Below are 18554 nucleotides of genomic sequence, written 5' to 3'. Positions count from 1 at the left end.
GTTGATATGCAACCAAGTTACAAAGGAGGTTAGGCAGGCGAAGGCAGATTACGAGAAATCCTTGGCAAGGGATGCAAAGAAAAACAGCAAAGAGTTCTTTACTTATGTAAACTCTAGAAGGAAGGGGATGAATCAGATTGGTCCACTTGATATTGATGGGTCAACTGTTGATGATCCTGCTCAGGTAGCTAACAAACTAAATGAATATTTTGCATCGACATTCACACATGAGGAGTTATTCAGCAAGGGGAATGCCAGAGGTGTATTCAACTCTAGCAGTAAGCTACAGAATCTTGAAATAACTGGGAGTAAAGTGGAGGAGAAACTGTTGAAGATAAACACAATAAAGGTACCCGGGGTGGATGGGATCTATCCAGTTATATTAAAGGAGGCAGCAAAGGAAGTAAGCAAACCCTCAGCCATAATTATGAGAGCTTCCTTGGACTCAGGGGAGGTACCCATAGACTGAAATTTGTGCAAATGTGACCCCAATTCACAAAGGAGGATCAAAGGCTGACACAAGTAATTATAGACCTGTGAGCTTAACTTCTGTTCCAGGAAAATTAATGGAGGCACTGGTTAAAGAAGCAATGCAGGATCATTTAGACAAGACTTCAGTTATAGCTCAGGCACAGCATGGTTTTGTTAAGGGGGAAGTCTTGCCTGACCAACTTGATTGGATACTATGATGCAGTCACAAAAGAACTGGATGCAGGGAATAACTTTGATATTATATACTTGGATCTTTAGCATTAGCATTAGTAGAGGCATATGATGCAAGAAAGCAAGCTTATTCAGCATCAGCCCAAAAAAAAAAAAAAAAAAAAAAAACCCTCTCCCATTTCACCCCTCCGTTCGTTCGAAATACCTGTCCAGTTGAGCTTTAAATTTGTTTAGGCTATCAACTTCAACAACAAGTGATGGAAGTCGGTTCCACCAACCAACCACCCGCTGGCCAAAGGCAAATTTCCGCACATCTATCCGACATCCGTCCTTCCTCAATTTGAATTTATGCCCTCTGAGGTGATTATTCTGAGAAAGATGAAGAATCCCATTGGCATTGAGCATGCTCAAACCATTCAAAGCCTTATACACCTCTATCAGATCACCTCACCGGTGCCTAGTCTCCAGACTCTGTAATTTGCAAAGCCTTTCTTCGTAAGAGCAACCCTTTGTTCCATTTACTAATCTTGTTGCCCTTCTCTGTACCCGTTCCAGCAGCTCTACATCCTTCTTGAAATGAGGCCTCCAGACCTGTATACAGTACTCAAGATGTGGCCTAACCATTGCCTTATACAAGGGAATAATCACCTCCTTATCCCTGCTAGAAAAATTCCTGTATATCATTGACAAGACAAAATGAGCTACTCTTGCAGCTCGTCTGCACTGCTCAGAGAACTTCATATCTGCCTGCACAATTACCCCCAGGTCCTTTTCATTCTCCACCACTGTCAGTGTAGTACCGCAGAGTTGATACCTTGCTCTGGGGTTACTGTTACCCATATGTAGTACTTTACATTTGTCAATGTTAAACTTCATTTGCCACCTCTCAGCCCATCTGTTCAACCTTTCCAGATCCTGTTGCAGCAGCATAGTGTCAGTAGTGTCCTTAACGACCCTGCCAACCTTTTTATCATCTGCAAACTTAGACATTAAACTTGATATCCCATCATCAATATCATTCATAAACACCGAAAACAACAATGGACCCAACACTGAACCCTAATAACATTAGTCCACGTTGAGCAGTGTCCATTGATTACCACTCTCTGTCTTCTGCCACTCAACCATCCCCTTATCCATAGCAGCAATTTGCCTCCAATGCCACACTGCTTCAATTTGTGCAGCAGTCTTCCATGTGCAACAGTATCAAAAGCCTTTCTAAAATCCAAATATATAATATCAAAGTTATTCCCTGCATCCAGTTCTTTTGTGACTACATCATAGTATCCAATCAAATTGGTCAGGCAAGACCTGCCCTTAACAAAACCATGCTGCGTCTGAGCTATAACTGAATTCTTGTCTAGATGATCCTGCAGTGCTTCTTTAACCAGTGCCTCCATTAATTTACCTGGAACAGAAGTTAAACTAACAGGTCTATAATTACTTGTATCAGCCTTTGATCCTCCTTTGTGAATTGGGGTTACATTTGCACATCTCCAGTCTATGGGTACCTCCCCTGAGTCCAAAGAAGCTCTCATAATTATGGCTAGGGGTTTGCATACTTCCTTTGCTGCCTCCTTTAATATAACTGGATAGATCCCATCCACCCCAGGTGCCTTCCTTATGTTTATCCTCAACAATCTCTCCTCCACTTTCCTCTCAGTTATTACAAAATCATCCAGCTCACTGCCAATGTTTACTTTACCTACATCATTCTCCTTCCTGAATAACTCCTCATGCGTGAATGTAGATGCAAAATACTCGTTTAGATTGTTAGCCACCTGAGCAGGATCCTCAACTGTTGAACCATCAATATCCAGTGGACCAATCTGATTCATCCCTTTCCTTCTCGAGTTCAAGTATGTAAAGAACTCCTTTCTGTTTTTCTTTGCATCCTTTGCCAAGGATTTTTCGTAGTCTGCCTTTGCCTGCCTAATCTCCTTTGTGACTTGGTTACAGACCAACTTATATCTATCATAGGCTTCCACGTCACCCATTAATTTGTATGTATCCCATGCATTTTTCTTCTCTGCCACATGTCTCATTAGTCCATCTGACAACCATTTAGGCCTAAACCTTGAACAATATTTCTTAGTTGGTATGTAAAGCCTGGTAGCCACCAAGATTAGTTCCTTGAATGCTTCCCATTTTGAGTTTGCTGTTGGTAACATCATCAGTTGGTCCCACTGTATAGAATTTAAATACTGTCTCAGACCATCATAGTCGCCTTTACGAAAACAAAAACCCTTCCCTTTACCTCTGATGGTAGTTACCTCCTTGAGTAAATCCCACTTCAACACACTGTGATCACTGCCACCTAGTGGTTCATTTATCTGCAGGTTCTTAATGCATGAAGAATCACTACTGATAATCAGATCAAGAGTATTGCTCCCTCTTGTTGCCTCACGAACATGCTGATGTAGAAAACAATCATCCAATAAATCCACAAAAGCCTTGCTAGTGTGCGAGTGACCAACCCACAAATTCCAGTCAATATCTGGGAAATTAAAATCCCCCATTATAAGACTCTCTGATTTACTGGCCCACTCTATTTCCCTGTACAATATATTATTATACTCATCAGAGTCATTAGGCCTATAGCACACTCCTACTCTCAATTTTGATTTCCCTATGCACACCAAACTGACTCGACACTGCCCTGTCCATCGATGTCAACTGGCTTCACTTCCTTTGACTTTATGTGTTTCTTAATTAATAGCATAACCCCTCCTCCCCTCCTGTCCTGTCTATCCTTTCTATATACATTGTATTCCCCAAATTCCAGTTCCGCATTACTTATATCTGTGTGACACCACGTCTCTGATATCCCAACAATATCTGCCTTTGATGTTTTGAGCAATACCTCAAATTCATCAAATTTATTTACCAAACTCCTAGCATTGGTGTACACGCAGGTATACATGCACCTGTTTCTATTCTTAGCTACCCTAACACAACCCATGTGTTTACTTGTAACGCAATGACTTCCAGCAGTCTCTGAAATATCCTGCATCTTGTTTTTCAGACTTCTGCTCATTTGAATAGAAGCAGTGCAAGAATCACTTCCACCTCTGCCAGTGGCTACTGTTAATCTATTAGTCCTTGTATCCCCCCCAACTAGCAGTTTTCCGACCCACCTAACACTGCCTCGACAGCATCAGCAAAAATTCTTGCATCCTTTCTATTTAAGTGTATCCCATCCCTGTAGAAGCAATCTTAGAAAGGCTTTTGATACTGTTGCACATGGAAGACTGCTACACAAATTGGAGCAGTGTGACATTGGAGGCAAATTGCTGCTATGGATAAAGGGGTGGTTGAGGGGGAGAAGGCAGAGAGTGGTAATCAATGGACACTGCTCATCGTGGACTAATGTTATTAGTGGAGTCCCTCAGGGCTCAGTGTTGGGTCCATTATGGTTTTCTGTATTTATAAATGATATTGATGATGGTATATCAAGCTTAATGTCCAAGTTTGCAGATGATACAAAGGTTGGCAGGGTTGTCAAGGACACTACTGACACTATGCTGCTGCAACAGGATCTGGAAAGGTTGAGCAGATGGGCTGAGAGGTGGCAAATGAAGTTTAACATTGACAAATGTAAAGTACTACACATGGGAAACAGCAACCCCAGAGCAACGTATCAACTCTGTGGTACTACACTGACAGTGGTAGAGAATGAAAGGGACTTGGGGGTGGTTGTGCAGGCAGATATGAAGTTCTCTGAGCAGTGCAGACGGGCTGCAAGAGTAGCTCATGGAGTATTGTCAATGATATACAGGAATTTTTCCAGCAGGGATAAGGAGGTGATTATTCCCTTTTATAAGGCAATGGTCAGGCCACACCTAGAGTACTGTATGCAGGTCTGGAGGCCTCATTTCAAGAAGGATGTAGAGCTGCTGGAACGAGTACAGAGAAGGGAAACAAGATTAGTGAATGGAACAAAGGGGTGCTCTTACGAAGAAAGGCTTAAGTTTTGCAAATTACAGTGTCTGGAGACTTGGCACCAGCGAGGTGATCTGATAGAGGTGTATAAAGCCTTGAATGGTTTAAGCATGCTCAATGCTGATGGGATTCTTCCTCTAGCTCAGAAAAATCACTTGAGAGGGCATAAATTCAAATTGAGGAAAGACAGATGTAGGATAGACGTGCGGAAATTTGCCTTTAGCCAGCGGGTGGTTGGTTGGTGGAACAGACTTCCATCCCTTGTGGTGGGGGTAGATAGCCTAAATAAGTTTAAGGCTCAGCTGGACAGGTATTTTGAACGAACAGAGGGGTGAAGTGGAAGTGGGGTTTTTTTTTTTTTTTTTGCTGATGCTGCATAAGCTTGCTTTCTTGCATCAAATGCCTCTACTAATGCTAATGCTAAAGGCAATGGTCAATCCACACCTAGAGTACTGTGTACAGGTCTGGAGGCCTCATTTTAGGAAGGATGTAGAGTTGCTAGAATGAGTACAAAGAAAGGCAGCAACATTGATGAGGGGAACAAAGGGGTGCTCTTACCAAGAAAGACTTAAGTTCTGTAAATTGCAGCGCCTGGAGAATAGGCACCTGCGAGGTGATCTGATTGAGGTGTATAAGGCCTCGAATGGGTTGAGCAAGCTGAATGCTAATGGGATTCTTCCCCTTGCTCAGATTATGAACCTGAGGGGGCACAGATTCAAATTGAGGAAAGACAGCTGTAGAATAGATGTGCAGAAATTTGCCTTTAGCCAGCGGGTAGTTGATTGGTGGAACAGACTTCTATCTTTTGTTGTGGAATTTGATAGTCTAAATAAATTTAAGGCTGAATTGGATAGTCATTTGGAACGAATGGAGGGGTGAAATGGGAGGTAGTTTTTTTTTTTTTTTTTTTTTGGCTGATGAAAGCTTGCTTTCTTGCATCATATGCCTCTGCTAATGCTAACACGCACTCTTCTGTTATGGCAGTTTCTGGGTGTCTTGGGATTTCTTAACCATGTACTGAGGTTCTTCCACACTTGAATTATTTATACCAATGTTCATCATCATTGCAACCTGGGAAGTTTTCTCTGTAAACAGCGACCATTTTATCGTGGATGTTTCGATGTTTTCCTTGCACAAAGGGAAAACATCGAAAGCAAAGAAGAACTGAATCAATGATCTGTATTCCACTTTATCCATTGTGACAGTTAATTTCATTGCGTGCTGCAAAGGAAACAAAAAAGAACAGATTGAAATCAAAATTTGCGTGGTTGCTACAGAGATTTTAAGGTAACAAACAACAAAAACAAATTTCATCTTTCTACTACAACCACTTCTGGCTGAATGCAAATCTTTTTTGACCCCCCCGCCCCCAATACATGATTTAATTCTCTGGTCTTGTAATTCATTTTTCAATTCTTCTGAGAGGTTTATGAGATCTCTCTCAGTTATCACACCCCTTGAGCTGTTTAGAGTAGCATGAGAGGAAACAATAATGGATAGTCCTCCAAAGGATGTGATTTTTGGTGACAATCTGATATTCATCTGAGATCTCGACATGTAAGTTGCCAGATCTCTGATATTTGGTTGTTTTTTGGAGATCCTATGAGATTTTCTAAGTATTTTTAAATTTTAAGAGGAGCTATTATTTTAACAGTTCAATTTTTGACATTTAGCACTGTATGAGTTAGTCTTCTATCTCGTGAGAGATCCTGTTAGGATAATTAGACTGCAAGTTTTGGGGAGGTCATTTTGCTCCTTTTTTGGCCCTGGAAATATGTCTCTTTTCACCTAGGTATCTAGGCCTTCCAGGGGGGGGGAGAAGTAGTGACACAATGATAACCAAGTGGCTGAGTTAGTTTGGTTGACAAAAAACAGAAAGGTGAATTTCCCTTCTGGAACTCTTCTACTTCTTGTAAGAACTATGCTATATAACTAAATAAGGAAAACTGTGTTTAAAACAAAACAGAATCAATTAGCTTTACACATGCTATAGAGATGATCGCTTTGAATTGATTAGTCAGACTGATAATTGCTTGGCATCCAGGGCCACATAATGCTGAAGTGGATGAATAAGAATGGGTGAACAGAGAAAAAAAGATGGAAGGGTACAATTATAAGGTGATTAAAACTACTGAAGCATATAACAGTTATAAGGTGATCTGTAACTGCATCATAGAAAGAGTTGGGCTGAAGGCTGAGTATCAGCAATCACTACTTAAGACAACAAAGAAAGAAGATAAGGAGTTTTACATATATGCAAATACAAAGAAGAAAAGAACATGTCAGATCAGACCCTTATGCAATAGATGCAGGGAGGTCACCAATATGCAACTCAGCTTATAAATTGAATGGGTACTTTGATGTTTACTGATTAAAACCCTTCACAATGAGGAAAAACTATTAGTGATCTCATAGAATCAGCAATATGGAAATTACAGAGGATTTTTTATTAGGAACATTTTTTAAGCCTGAAGAAAAGTAAGGTGCATGGGATAAATGGCATATACCAATTATCCTGTGGGAAGTCAAAAATAAAACAGTTCTTGGTTAGGTCAGGTCATACAGGTTAAAATGTTAGGTCATCCTTCTTACATTGTTTTGGATCCCTGAATTAATTTGAATTAACCGATCATAGTTGCAATGATGAAATGATTGGCTCATAAAAGGTTAAAATCCACTGTTTGTAATGTTGGAGAAAATTGTTTTACCAGAATAAATTTACATACTTGATGCATAATCTTAAACTTAGGAAAATTATTCGGCATACCTCTGTATACAAAAGATCTTTTCTTTTTCCTTGTGGTTCATCTGGAAATAAGGAAAGTATTTTGTAGGTTAGTACAAAATTTATATCTAGCACTATTATTTTAATCAGAGGATAAAAAGGGATAACTCCTAGCCTTCAAATAAACATTTTCTTCATTTTTCAACAACTTTCAAATTATTGCACACTCGTATGCAGGGCTGTAACAATTCTCCAGTTGGCATGAATTCAAGAAAAGGTTTGGGTCCTTCAAAATGATTATAACAAAAAAAAAAAAAAAAATTAAAAGTCGATAACCTTATCTTGTTTGCAACTGATGTTTCAAAGTATATTCCGTTCCATTTAAAAATGAATTGTAATATAAAAGAAAGTTCCTTGTTCTGAAAGGGCAATGATTCCTTTTGTATGTACCTCCTTCCACACTCATGATTTACAGAGAGTCGATTTACAATTTACAATTTACGATTTACAATTAAGTCCACTGAAATAGGATTTAACAGTGAATTTTTCTACACATTTTAAATCTGAAAGTGACATTAGAGTTATTACTGTCACAGGTATTGACAAAATTCATAATGTGGTGCCATTCAAGAATATTGATGAAAGAATACAGAAATACTTTTTCCATCCTGTGTGCTTGTGAGTTATTCAACTTTGGAAACACATCCACCAAACAATGAGAACAGATTAATATATAATTATAACCAAGTTTCAATTTAAGATTAAGTTGGCAACCCCATTGTGAAATTTTCTTTGTTGGATTTCAGAAAAGGTAGCACCCATGACAGCTTCTTCTTCTCTGTGTGCCATATCCTAATGGATGTCGGCGACCACCACAGCAAATGTCTCTCTGTCTCTGGTAGCTCTGAACAGCTGCTTAGTGTTCAGTCCTGTTCAATTCTTAATGTTACCAAGCCACAATGTACATCTTCTCCAAGGCTTTCTTTCTTTCTTCCATTCTCCCCTCAATAATTAGCCATGGAATTGTGTATGTGTTGTTCCTCATCAGGTGTCCAAGATATACCATTTTCATTATGTCCTTCAGCAATTCATTGGTTTTTCCAATTCTCTGTAGGACACTCATTGGTCACTTGCTATCCATGGTATTTTTAATATTCTTCTGTATGTCCACATTTCAAATGCTTCCAGTTTTTTTGAGGTGTTAGTTTTTAATGTCCATGTCTCGGCACCATACAACAAAACTGACCAAACATAGCATCTCGTCATCCAGATTCTAAGGTGGAGATCCAGGTTTCCATTGCACAGTGCAGGTCTCATTTTAAGAAAATACTGCATGGCCATTTCAATCCTTCCTTTTATTTCCATAACTGGTTCATTTTTGTCATTGATGCAACAACCTAGATATTTGATTTTGTCAACTCTCTCTATCAGTCTTCCGTTTAAACATGAGGGGACATGTTGGCATTGCCCCATTAAGGACCACGAGCTTAGTCTTATTGATATTAATCCCAAGGCCCATTCTTTCACTATCTTCACTCTCACGATTGAGGAGTATTTGTACGTCCTGCATACAGTATCATCTGATATTGAAGGTTGTCAATCACTCTACCATTGACAGATATTCCTTCATTTCTTCCATCTAATGCTCTCTTGAAGATGACGTCCGAGTAAATGTTAAACAGGAGAGGGGGAGGTACGCATCCTTGCCTCACTCCACATTCAAAGTTGATGCTTTCTGTCTTTCTGCCGTCAACTGCAACAGATACCGTTTGGTTCCTGTAGAGGTGTTTGATATTCGGATGTCCTTTTTATCAAAGCTGGACTCCTCAAGAATCTTGATAAGCTTGGTGTGTTGGACTCAATCAAAGGCCTTCTCAAAGTCAATAAAACAAAGATGGGCTTCAATCTGTTGTTCTCTGCACATTTGCATCATGGCCTGGGCACAAAATAGTGCTTCTCATGTACCCAGTTCTTCCCTAAATCCAAACTGGCATCGTCTGTGACTCTCCACAATTGCTGAAAACCCGATTTTGAATTATTCTGAGGACTTGGCACAGCTGATTAGTCTGAAGTCTCCACAAGTCTTGTTGCTTAGTTTTTTTGGGAACAGTGATGAATGTTGATGTCAGCTAGTCCTGAGGGATATTGCCTGTGTTGTAAATTCTGCTAAATAATTCAACAAGAATGTCAGTGTTTTTGTAGTCGAGAAATTTGACTATTTCCGCTGTGATTTCATCAGGTCCTTTGGCTTTTCTCTTCTTCATTGATTTAATCACCCTCTCCACCTTGGATCTTAGGATGGATGGCACTGCATTGTTGTTTTCATCTAGATCATGTTCACTGTCGGCAAAGAGGTCTTTTATGTATTTAGTCCACATGTTCAGTTTTTCTGATTCTTCCCTGATAATCTCACCTTTTTCATTTCGGATTGCAGTTGGTTGTTTTTTTTCTATTAATTCCTGAAATCTCTTCAATCTTTCTGTGAAAATTGAAATCAACATGTTTTTCTTGAAGAGCTTCTATTTCTCTGCATTTTCCTGTGATCCAGCTCTCTTTAGCTCCTTTAATTTTGTTCTTAATCAGTCTATTCACCTCCCTATACCTTAGTGCTCTGCACTTCTCCATGAGTGTCAAAATTTCATCTGTCATCCAGTCTTTCTGCTTCAGACATATCACATAACCTAGAACTTCTTAGCTCGTTTCAGTCAGAACAGATTTAAAACTCTTCCAAAGATCTTCCACTTCCCCTCTCCTCCTGTCTATGGATGTGCTGCATTCTTTTGTTAAGGCATGTCTTCATTAACTGATATGTTTCGGGATTTTTTAACTTCTCCTCTAAGTCAACTTTCTTCATTGGTTGCGTTCTCCTAGAAGCCTTTAATCTCAGCTATGACTGGATTGTGGTCTGAATCAATATCTGCACTCGGGTACATCTTGGTGCTTTTAATACTGTTCTGGAAACATTGATTGATCATGATACAGTCAATTTGGTTTCTGACCATGTTTTGTGTGCTGTTTAGGGGAGCCTTTTCTTTGGAGGTCGAAACCAGGTGTTGGCAATCAAGTTCTCCTCTTGGCAAAATTGTATCAGCCGATTCCCCCCCCCCAACTTTCATTCCTTGTTCCAAGACCAAATTCTCCTATAAGTTTCACCAGATTTGCTTTTTCCAACCTTAGCATTCAGATCTCCCATAACAATATTTAGGTCTTGTTTCTTTGTTAGTTTAACTACTGCTTTCAGCTCTGTATAGAAACATTCGATTTCCACATCTTCCTTATCAGCCATTGGAGCATATACTTGAATTATGTTGACATTGAAAAGTTGTCCCTTCAGCTGGCGTAATATTATTCGCTCGGAGTGTGGCACAAAGTTGAGTACAGTTTTGGAGACATCCCTAGTAACTAGGATCTCCACTCCATGCTGGTGTGTGTTGTTGTTATTTCCAGAGTAGAACAAGGTCATGTCTTCTGAAACATGTGCCTTATGGTATAAAAACTGTTCAAAGTATTTTGCTTTTGGCGCTTTCTCTGAAGGTTCTTGAAATAACTTAACATCTGATCTTAAATTTGAAGTGTCATCAATTCAGTGGTTTCAATATCTGGATTTTTTTCTTACTGTCCTCTTCACAATATCCCATGCAGCAAACATGTTTTTACTTTCTGGAGTTGTTGCTACACAGTCATCCTCCTCATGTTCCTCATCTCCACTGTCATGCTCGCCTATCTGCTCTAATTCTTGGAGCTCCTCTGTTGTCAACTCCCTTCCGTGGTCCACAGTTAACTCCTCCACATCCGCTGCATCAATCACCAGAGCCAAGGACTCACCAAGAGTGATAATTTCCTACACCTTCAGCTTCAAATCCTTCAAAATCATGGATGACTGAAGGCCATAGGTTCTTCCAGGCTGCATTGAAGCACCGAGCTGAAACTTCATTCCAAGAACTGACAATCATTTGTACACAGTCTAAGATGTTAAACCTGGTCTTCCAGAATTCCTTTAAGGTGATGGCTCTGTCTCCTGAAGTCTCTTCAAAGCACTTTGCAAGCTTCTTTGTGTAAATTTTTTTAAAGTTGGCAATCACTTGCTGATCCATCAGCTGAAGCAGAGGGATGGTACTGGGTGGGAGAAATTTGACAGTAATGAAGTTAAATTGCTCCTCCAGAGATCAGCCAAGTTGGGGATCATGACCTGGAGCATTATCCAAAATTAATAGTGCCTTTAAAGGAAGTTTGTTTTTTTTTCTAAGTAACCTTTGACTAAAGGACAAAACACTTCAAATACCCATTCATTGAAGAGGTGTCTTGTCACCCAGGCCTTCTTGTTACACCGCCAAAAGACACCCAACCTGCTTTTGATGACCTGTTGCTGTTTAAACACTCTGGGAGTTTCTGAGTGGTAAACCAACATTGGCTTAAGTTTAAAATCACCACAGGCATTGGACCCTAATAGCAGAGTAAGCTTATCCTTCATAGGCTTATGACCAGGCAACGAAGCCTCTTCTTTTGTGATGTATAGTCGCCTAGGCATCCTTTTCCAAAAGAGGCCCGTTTTGTCTGTATTAAAGACTTGAAGAAGGTAACCCTCCTTCTCAATGAACTCTTGAAACTCCACCTTAAAGTTTTCAGCTGCTTCCTGATCAGCACTGCAAGCCTCTCCATGCCTTATGACACTATTAATATCGGACCTTTTTCTAAAACGGTCAAACCAAACTTTCTCCTTTATTGGCTTTAAAGTCCCCATATCATGTATCACTAGCTGAAGGTGTTTTAGTCTTGAAGTCCTCAAAAATCTGCTTTGCATGTTCACAAATGTACAAAGGGTACTAGGAAAGTTTTGCAATATGATGCAACAATGAATCACAGGAAGCTGCTTGTTGCTGCATGTTGAGACATGTTCATACGTGCATAGTAGCCGCCGCGCCAAGTCGATGGGCTCAGTTATTCATTAGTAGTGAGAGTGTAAAGTGCTTGCAATGGCATCGTGGTCACGAAATGAGATAAGGACAGTTTTGCAGTATAATTTTGTGCGTGGTTTAACCATAGACCAGTGCTTAGAAGAAATGACTCTTGCACTAGATGATGATTGTCCACATCGTAACGATATTCAGGTGGTATAGAGAATTCCAAAGGGGAAATTTCACTCTGGAGGATTCTGAGAGGCCGGGAAGGCCACGAACGTCAGTTACGGAGGAAAACGTTACTGCTGTGAGGAAAATGCTTGACGAAAACAGGCGAGTGACCTACCAACAGATAGAGGATACTTTGGGCCTAAATGCACCAGCAATTCATTCGATTCTGCAAGATCATTTGCACGTGAAGAAACTTTGTTCTCTCTGGGTGCCGCATCAACTGACTGAAGAGCAGATGGCACGACGTGTGACTTGGTGCCGGGAGATGTTAAAAAAGTTTGATAAGGGACAATCTCGGTATGTGAACAACATCGTGACAGGTGACGAGACTTGGCTGTACTATTACGATCTGCCGACCAAGGCTCAAAACAAAGTTTGGGTCTTTGATGATGACGACACACCCGTAATTGTCAGAAAATCCCGATCTGTAAAGAAGAAAATGATAGCTGTATTTTTCAAATCGAGTGGAATTGTGGAACGTGTCGTTTTGGACACGCAGAAGACAGTCACAGCTAAGTGGTATACTGAACAATGCCTGCCTAAAGTCATTGGATCTATGAAGAACCTGCGGCCAAAGTCAAGAATGGACACCTGGTACCTCCATCACGATAATGCTCCAGCTCACCGCGCCAAAGCCTGTACCGAATATTTGACCACAACAGGACTGAAATTTCTCGAGCACCCTCCCTACAGTCCAGACCTTGCTCCCTGCGACTTTGCACTGTTCCCGCATGTGAAAATGAAGCTAAAAGGGAGGCGGTTTTCCAGTGATGAGGACCTTCTACGGGCTTGGGACAACGAGTGTGCTTTACTCCCTAGTGAAACTTGGCAGAACTGGTTTAAAGATTGGTTTCGGAGGATGGAGAGGTGCATTGAATGTAGAGGAAATTACTTTGAAAAAATTAAATAAACAAAGCTGTATTGCAAAACTTTCCTAGTACCCTTTGTATTATCCAGGAACTGTATCACCCTTCATTTGTTTTTCTTTTATCCACAGCAACAAAAGCCTTTCCATTTCTAAAATCAGTTCTCTGCCTTTTTGGACGGGGTTAGATTCATCACTTTAACTTTTTTAAGATTTTCTTTTTTTTTTTTTCACTATGGTAGAAATGGTTGACTGTGAAAAACCATATTCGTGCACCAGTGAACTAATTTTAGCACCATCATGTTTTGTCACTATTTCTTGTTTAATTTTAATTGAAATTTTCTTCTTACTGCGCTCTCTTTAGGGGCATATTATGCAGTGTTGTAAGTTCAAGAATTCAATACAGTAAATTTATGGAAAGTAAGCACAAAAAAAAATCACTTGAACTAAAGGATACGCAAGCAAAACACATGCCCAACACGTTTACAAATGCTGCTATTGGCTGAGACAAAGGACCACGTGGTCTGGTCGGAGACAATCGTAAGTCATTGTACAGCGAAATAAGCAGGCATCAGTGATCACTGGTTAGTAGAATCAGTCACTCAAATCATTAAAATGCACTACACTTTCACCGTTTATTGCTATGTTTGAGAATGAATTATAAGAATGAATTTTGAACGCATTTGTGATATTTTTCTAAAGCACGTTTCTGGAGGTCACAACCATAAAACAATAAAAGCAATTTGAACTTTCCAGTTTATTGGGCTTTTCTGTTAGTGCAAGCTATTATAAACAGGTAGTAAACTCGATCTTATTGCATTTGCGATAATACCTTACAGTATTATGGTGAAATGTGTTTCCCCTTCACTGAAATCATATAAAAAAAACAAAAATAAATTAATAAATTTTCAAAATCTTCTCTTCATTCCTATTTTTTAAGTTCCGTTTAATAGAATTAATTAATTAAAATAGAATTAAAATTCAATTCGCAAACGTGATGACAATATCCCACGCTTACTACATATCATATAGTGAAAAGAATTTTATTATGGAGAGTCCATCATAAAGTGATTTGATTGTATAGTGAACCCATCGTAAAGGGGGTTTCCACTGTATATCACTAAGCTGTCAGAACAGTGACTGTTCAGATAGCTTCTATCCCCACTCATTGCCCGTACTGCTGGAGATGCTGCCCTTGTCCAGAGGTGTTATTTAAAGCACCTTTCCCTAGGTGTGTTGCCTTACTGTCATGCTAAAGAGTCACACCTACTATGGTTTGAATCAGAGTTTCTTTCTCCTAAGTATCTTTCTTAGTCTGGCTCCTACCACTAGAAGACCCGTCCGGCTTGAGTGACCCTACTAGTAGCTATGCTACTGCCGGCATGGCTCTCGAGGTTCTCAGAGCATGCAAGCCCCATCACTATGACAAGGTGAAGATACCATCGAGGGGTTATGACAGCAGTGGCACATATTTGGTTCATACAGAAACATTTGTTAAGCCATCGCAAATTTTATTGAAATCAGACAAATAGAAAGATGGCAATTATTCTTTCTTTTTTCCCCATACAATTTGTTTTGAAAAAAGAAATTCACAGATTAAATGTGTATTGTTAGCTTCAGAGAGTGCGCACGCACGCACGCACACACACACACACACACTGCTATGTAAGGCTCGTAAATGTGGGTCACTTTGAATAGATACATATACAGGGTTGTTAAAATAAACAACCCTGTAAACAATTAAAGTATCCCTGTGTAGAGGGGTCTGGAGCAAGCTCTAAGGCTTGTACTGAAGAGAAATTTGGATAACAGGTACAATAAAGAATGCACTCGCCATTTATTGTGGGAAAAAAATTAGTTACAAATTTTGTCACTATGTGGCGCTGTGGCAATACAAATCACTTGAACAGCGGTACAATTGTTCAATGTGTCCTTCATTTTGTTCAACAACAGTTTCCATTCAAAGAACAGCATTTTTTACAGCTGGAATGTTTGTTTGTTTGTTATTTGGTTTTTAGGAGCATTAGCAACTAAGGCCATATTGCTCCGTGGATATGCGGTAGTCATTCCCTGACCTTTCCGCATCCTCCGTATTTGGTGGTCACAGGCTCGAACCCCGTTCTAATCAAGAAGCGTGTGCTACGCACTGCTGCCCCTGCCCACCTGGCTACGAAGGTGCCGTCAACTGGAATAGCCAGCACATGTCTAACGCTGCCCTTCAGACCTGCCAGAGTTTGACATCCTTCCCAATACACTTGGTTCTTCAAAAAACGCCACAACCAGAAGTCACACAGGGTGAGGCCCGGTGGCCAAGATGTCTGGAAACAACGGCTGATGACCTGTTCTCTGTAAAGTGTTGCCTTAGCAATCTTTGGACACAACGGTGGATGTGGGGTGGTGCACCTTCTTGCATGAATATAGTATCCTGAAGGCACCCACGTTGTTGCAGCTCTGGTATTGCAAAATTTGCCAACATTTCATAATATTGCTGTCCAGTGACGGAACAGGTGCGGGATCCAGTTGGTGTTACCTGTTCAAAAAAATATGGCCCAATCATGAATATGGCTGTAAATCCACACACACTGTCACTTTTGGAGAATGCAATGGGACCTCTTGGATAAATCAAGGGTTTTCTGTTAGCCAAATGCGACAGTTTGTGCGGATTCACTTGTCCATTTAAGCAGGTGGGCTTCATCACTCCAAAGGATGTTCCATGGCCAAGTGATATCCACTATCATTCGCACCAGAAACTGAAGTGCGTATGTGAAATCTGCACCACCATGCTTTAGCTGCTGTAGCATGCGCATCTTGTAAGGACAGTACCGCAATACCTGATGTATTACTAGCCTTACATAAGGTATGTTTGTGTCATGTATAAGGTATGTTTGTGCACCTGGGATTTCTCCCAACTCCGCGTGTGTTTCGCTGTATCGAGGACAGTACACTGTCAAGCCAGAGATTTGAAAGTATGTGGGCCGTGCCTGTGCAGTGTGTGATATGTTGTGCCCATTGTTAGACCGGCTTATTGGCTGACAGGCCCCAAGTGGGACCTGACGTTGCCCATACCCTGCCACGCGGAGGCTAGCCAGGTGTATCCAGTATCACAACAAATTGCTCTGGCAAGTCCTGCCACCTAGTTTCCTGAGATTTCAGTGGCTAGGACCTTAAAAAAAAAAAAAAAAACGCATTTGACATTAGTGCTTATTGGGATTGCTGTTAGGAAATCGCTGGTTGGGGTTGAATGCTAAAGAGATGTGTTACAGGCCTAATAGGTCAGGCAAAATTTTGATGTTCTTAAATTTAGACGTGAGGCTATACGCTAGATAAAAGCTAATAGTGTTTGTTGTCTTAGAGATTTAGACGAAACCGGTGGAATTTAGACGTTGATTAGAATTTGGCGGCATTGTTAAGGGTGTATCTTGGTCGATTTAGTGGAGGGGGGAAGACTGAAGACTGGGGGGAAAACAAGAATAGGGATGATAGAGTAAGCATCCCCAAAGCGGTCAGTGGAGACGAGGCCCACCAGGCAAAGCATGGGGGAGTAGGCAGGGAGGAGAGGAGACAGAGATCCATCTCCCCCCACTGCCTGGGGATGGGTTTTAAAGGGAACCAGCTTAGAGTACCCAGTTCAGATCGCCAATGGCGTGTTGGCAGCAAAACCGCAGAATGTCATGTCTGTGTCATGTCCAAGGGTCAGCCGTCAGTGTCATGTCCAAGCAGTGTCGAATTCGGTATGAAGGTCAAGCCGCTCTGGGGTGGGATATGTTAGCTGGCAGTGGGGAACCCACCAGGTGAGGGGATGGGAGAGACACATTTATTTCATTCATAATCTGCATTCTCACTCTACTTGCATTCTTTTTTTTTTTTCCCCCCCACTCAACTCATTCATCTTTTTCTCACACACCAGGAGGGGATGCAATGATGTGTAGTGTAAATTTAAATACTAATTAAAACGTTTTTTTTTTTTTTTTTTGCAGGCCAGGGGAGAATGCAGTGATAGTGTTTATGTGGTTAGTAAATGTTTGTTAGTACAGTACGTGTAAAGTAATGTAAGTTATTTTTAACTTTGTATTCTTTCGGCCAATTACATTTGCTCTTCTACTCATTCCCATTCACTCTCTCTTTCCCTCATGCTAGGTCAATCTTTCTTTCACCAAAACTGCCATTTATTCCCTTTTATCATAATTCCTAGTTCACTCAGTGGCCAGCCTATTCATTCTATCTTTCATTCTTCTTTCTTTCTACATTGGATCCCCTTGCCACTAGTTAATGATATTTTTCAGTTTCCACTTCCCTGGCTGCCTGTACATCTCCCTCCCCTGCATAGTTACTTATTTGGTGTGGGGCCCCCAGGTTCCTACATATGGCAGGGTAGTACTGGAGAGTTTTGTTATATCAGGTTTCTGTCAGGGTGCAGAATACTGCTGTCCTAACAGTTTTTAAGTCATCGTCTGGGCGTGGTGGGAAACTCGGGCAATTTTACTATTGATTATTGTCTAATTGCTGGGGGGCTGAATTGCCATTCTTTGGATTGCTCTGAGCATTTCGGATACTTTCTGTGTGAAAGATGTAAAAGCTTTATAATTTTGTTCTTCTATGATGAACAGATGTTCTTCTCCCCTGGGAAGGGGACCAATCTGTGCTATTAGCTCTGTTCTGGGGATGTCATATATTATACATTCATATAGAATGTGCGCCAGTCTTCACTTTCGCCACAGGTGCAGTTTGGGTCATTGGTCAGGCCTAAGGAGGTTAGTTTTGCCTATAGGGAGCTGTGACCTGTCAATATAAATGTTGTAAAAAGCCCGGGGGCATACCACTTAGGTGGCTTTGGGTTAACCATTGACACCTGTGGCAGAAACCGTTTGGTAACCAGACCTCTGGTTTGCTGCTCCCACTTTGTTTGCCATAGCTCATGGAGCTTTGTGGCTATTCTTATTCTTTCATCATTGAAGGTGTTGGTTGTGTCAAGGGCTATCCCCAGAAATTCTGTGGGTATGCCCTTTTTAAATCTACAATATAAGCCTCTTTTGGCTACTTCCAGGTAAAGTGGGAGAGTTCCGGCCAGCAACTGTAGTGCAGGTGTGCTTACTGTGCGACATGCTCTGGTAATAGTGAGTAGTATTGTCCTTTGTATTGATTCTAATTTATTCCTATTTCTTACTATGGCCAAGCGGATGAACCACGCACCGGCTCCATAGGTGATAACAGGTAGGAACATTGCACGGTA

At 40.7% G+C, this 18554-nt stretch overlaps 1 protein-coding gene across 4 annotated transcripts in view; it reads right to left on the bottom strand.

Moving 5' to 3' along the window:
• Window positions 1-18554, bottom strand: part of LOC150086975 (serine/threonine-protein kinase ULK3-like) — a 322244-nt gene that overhangs the window by 26684 nt on the left and 277006 nt on the right. For all 4 annotated transcript variants that reach the window (XM_090371719.1, XM_090371720.1, XM_090371718.1 and 1 more), the window contains one exon: window positions 7373-7413. In XM_090371719.1, the coding sequence (XP_090227845.1) occupies window positions 7373-7413 (41 nt within the window). The remainder of the gene's footprint in view (window positions 1-7372; window positions 7414-18554) is intronic.

This window comes from Mastigoproctus giganteus, chromosome 4 (assembly GCF_048544385.1).
Source record: "Mastigoproctus giganteus isolate SK-2022 chromosome 4, ASM4854438v1, whole genome shotgun sequence".
NCBI lineage: Eukaryota > Metazoa > Arthropoda > Arachnida > Uropygi > Thelyphonidae > Mastigoproctus > Mastigoproctus giganteus.
The sequence above is the reverse complement of the archived record's forward strand: the minus strand, read 5'-3'. Positions and strand labels throughout refer to the sequence as shown.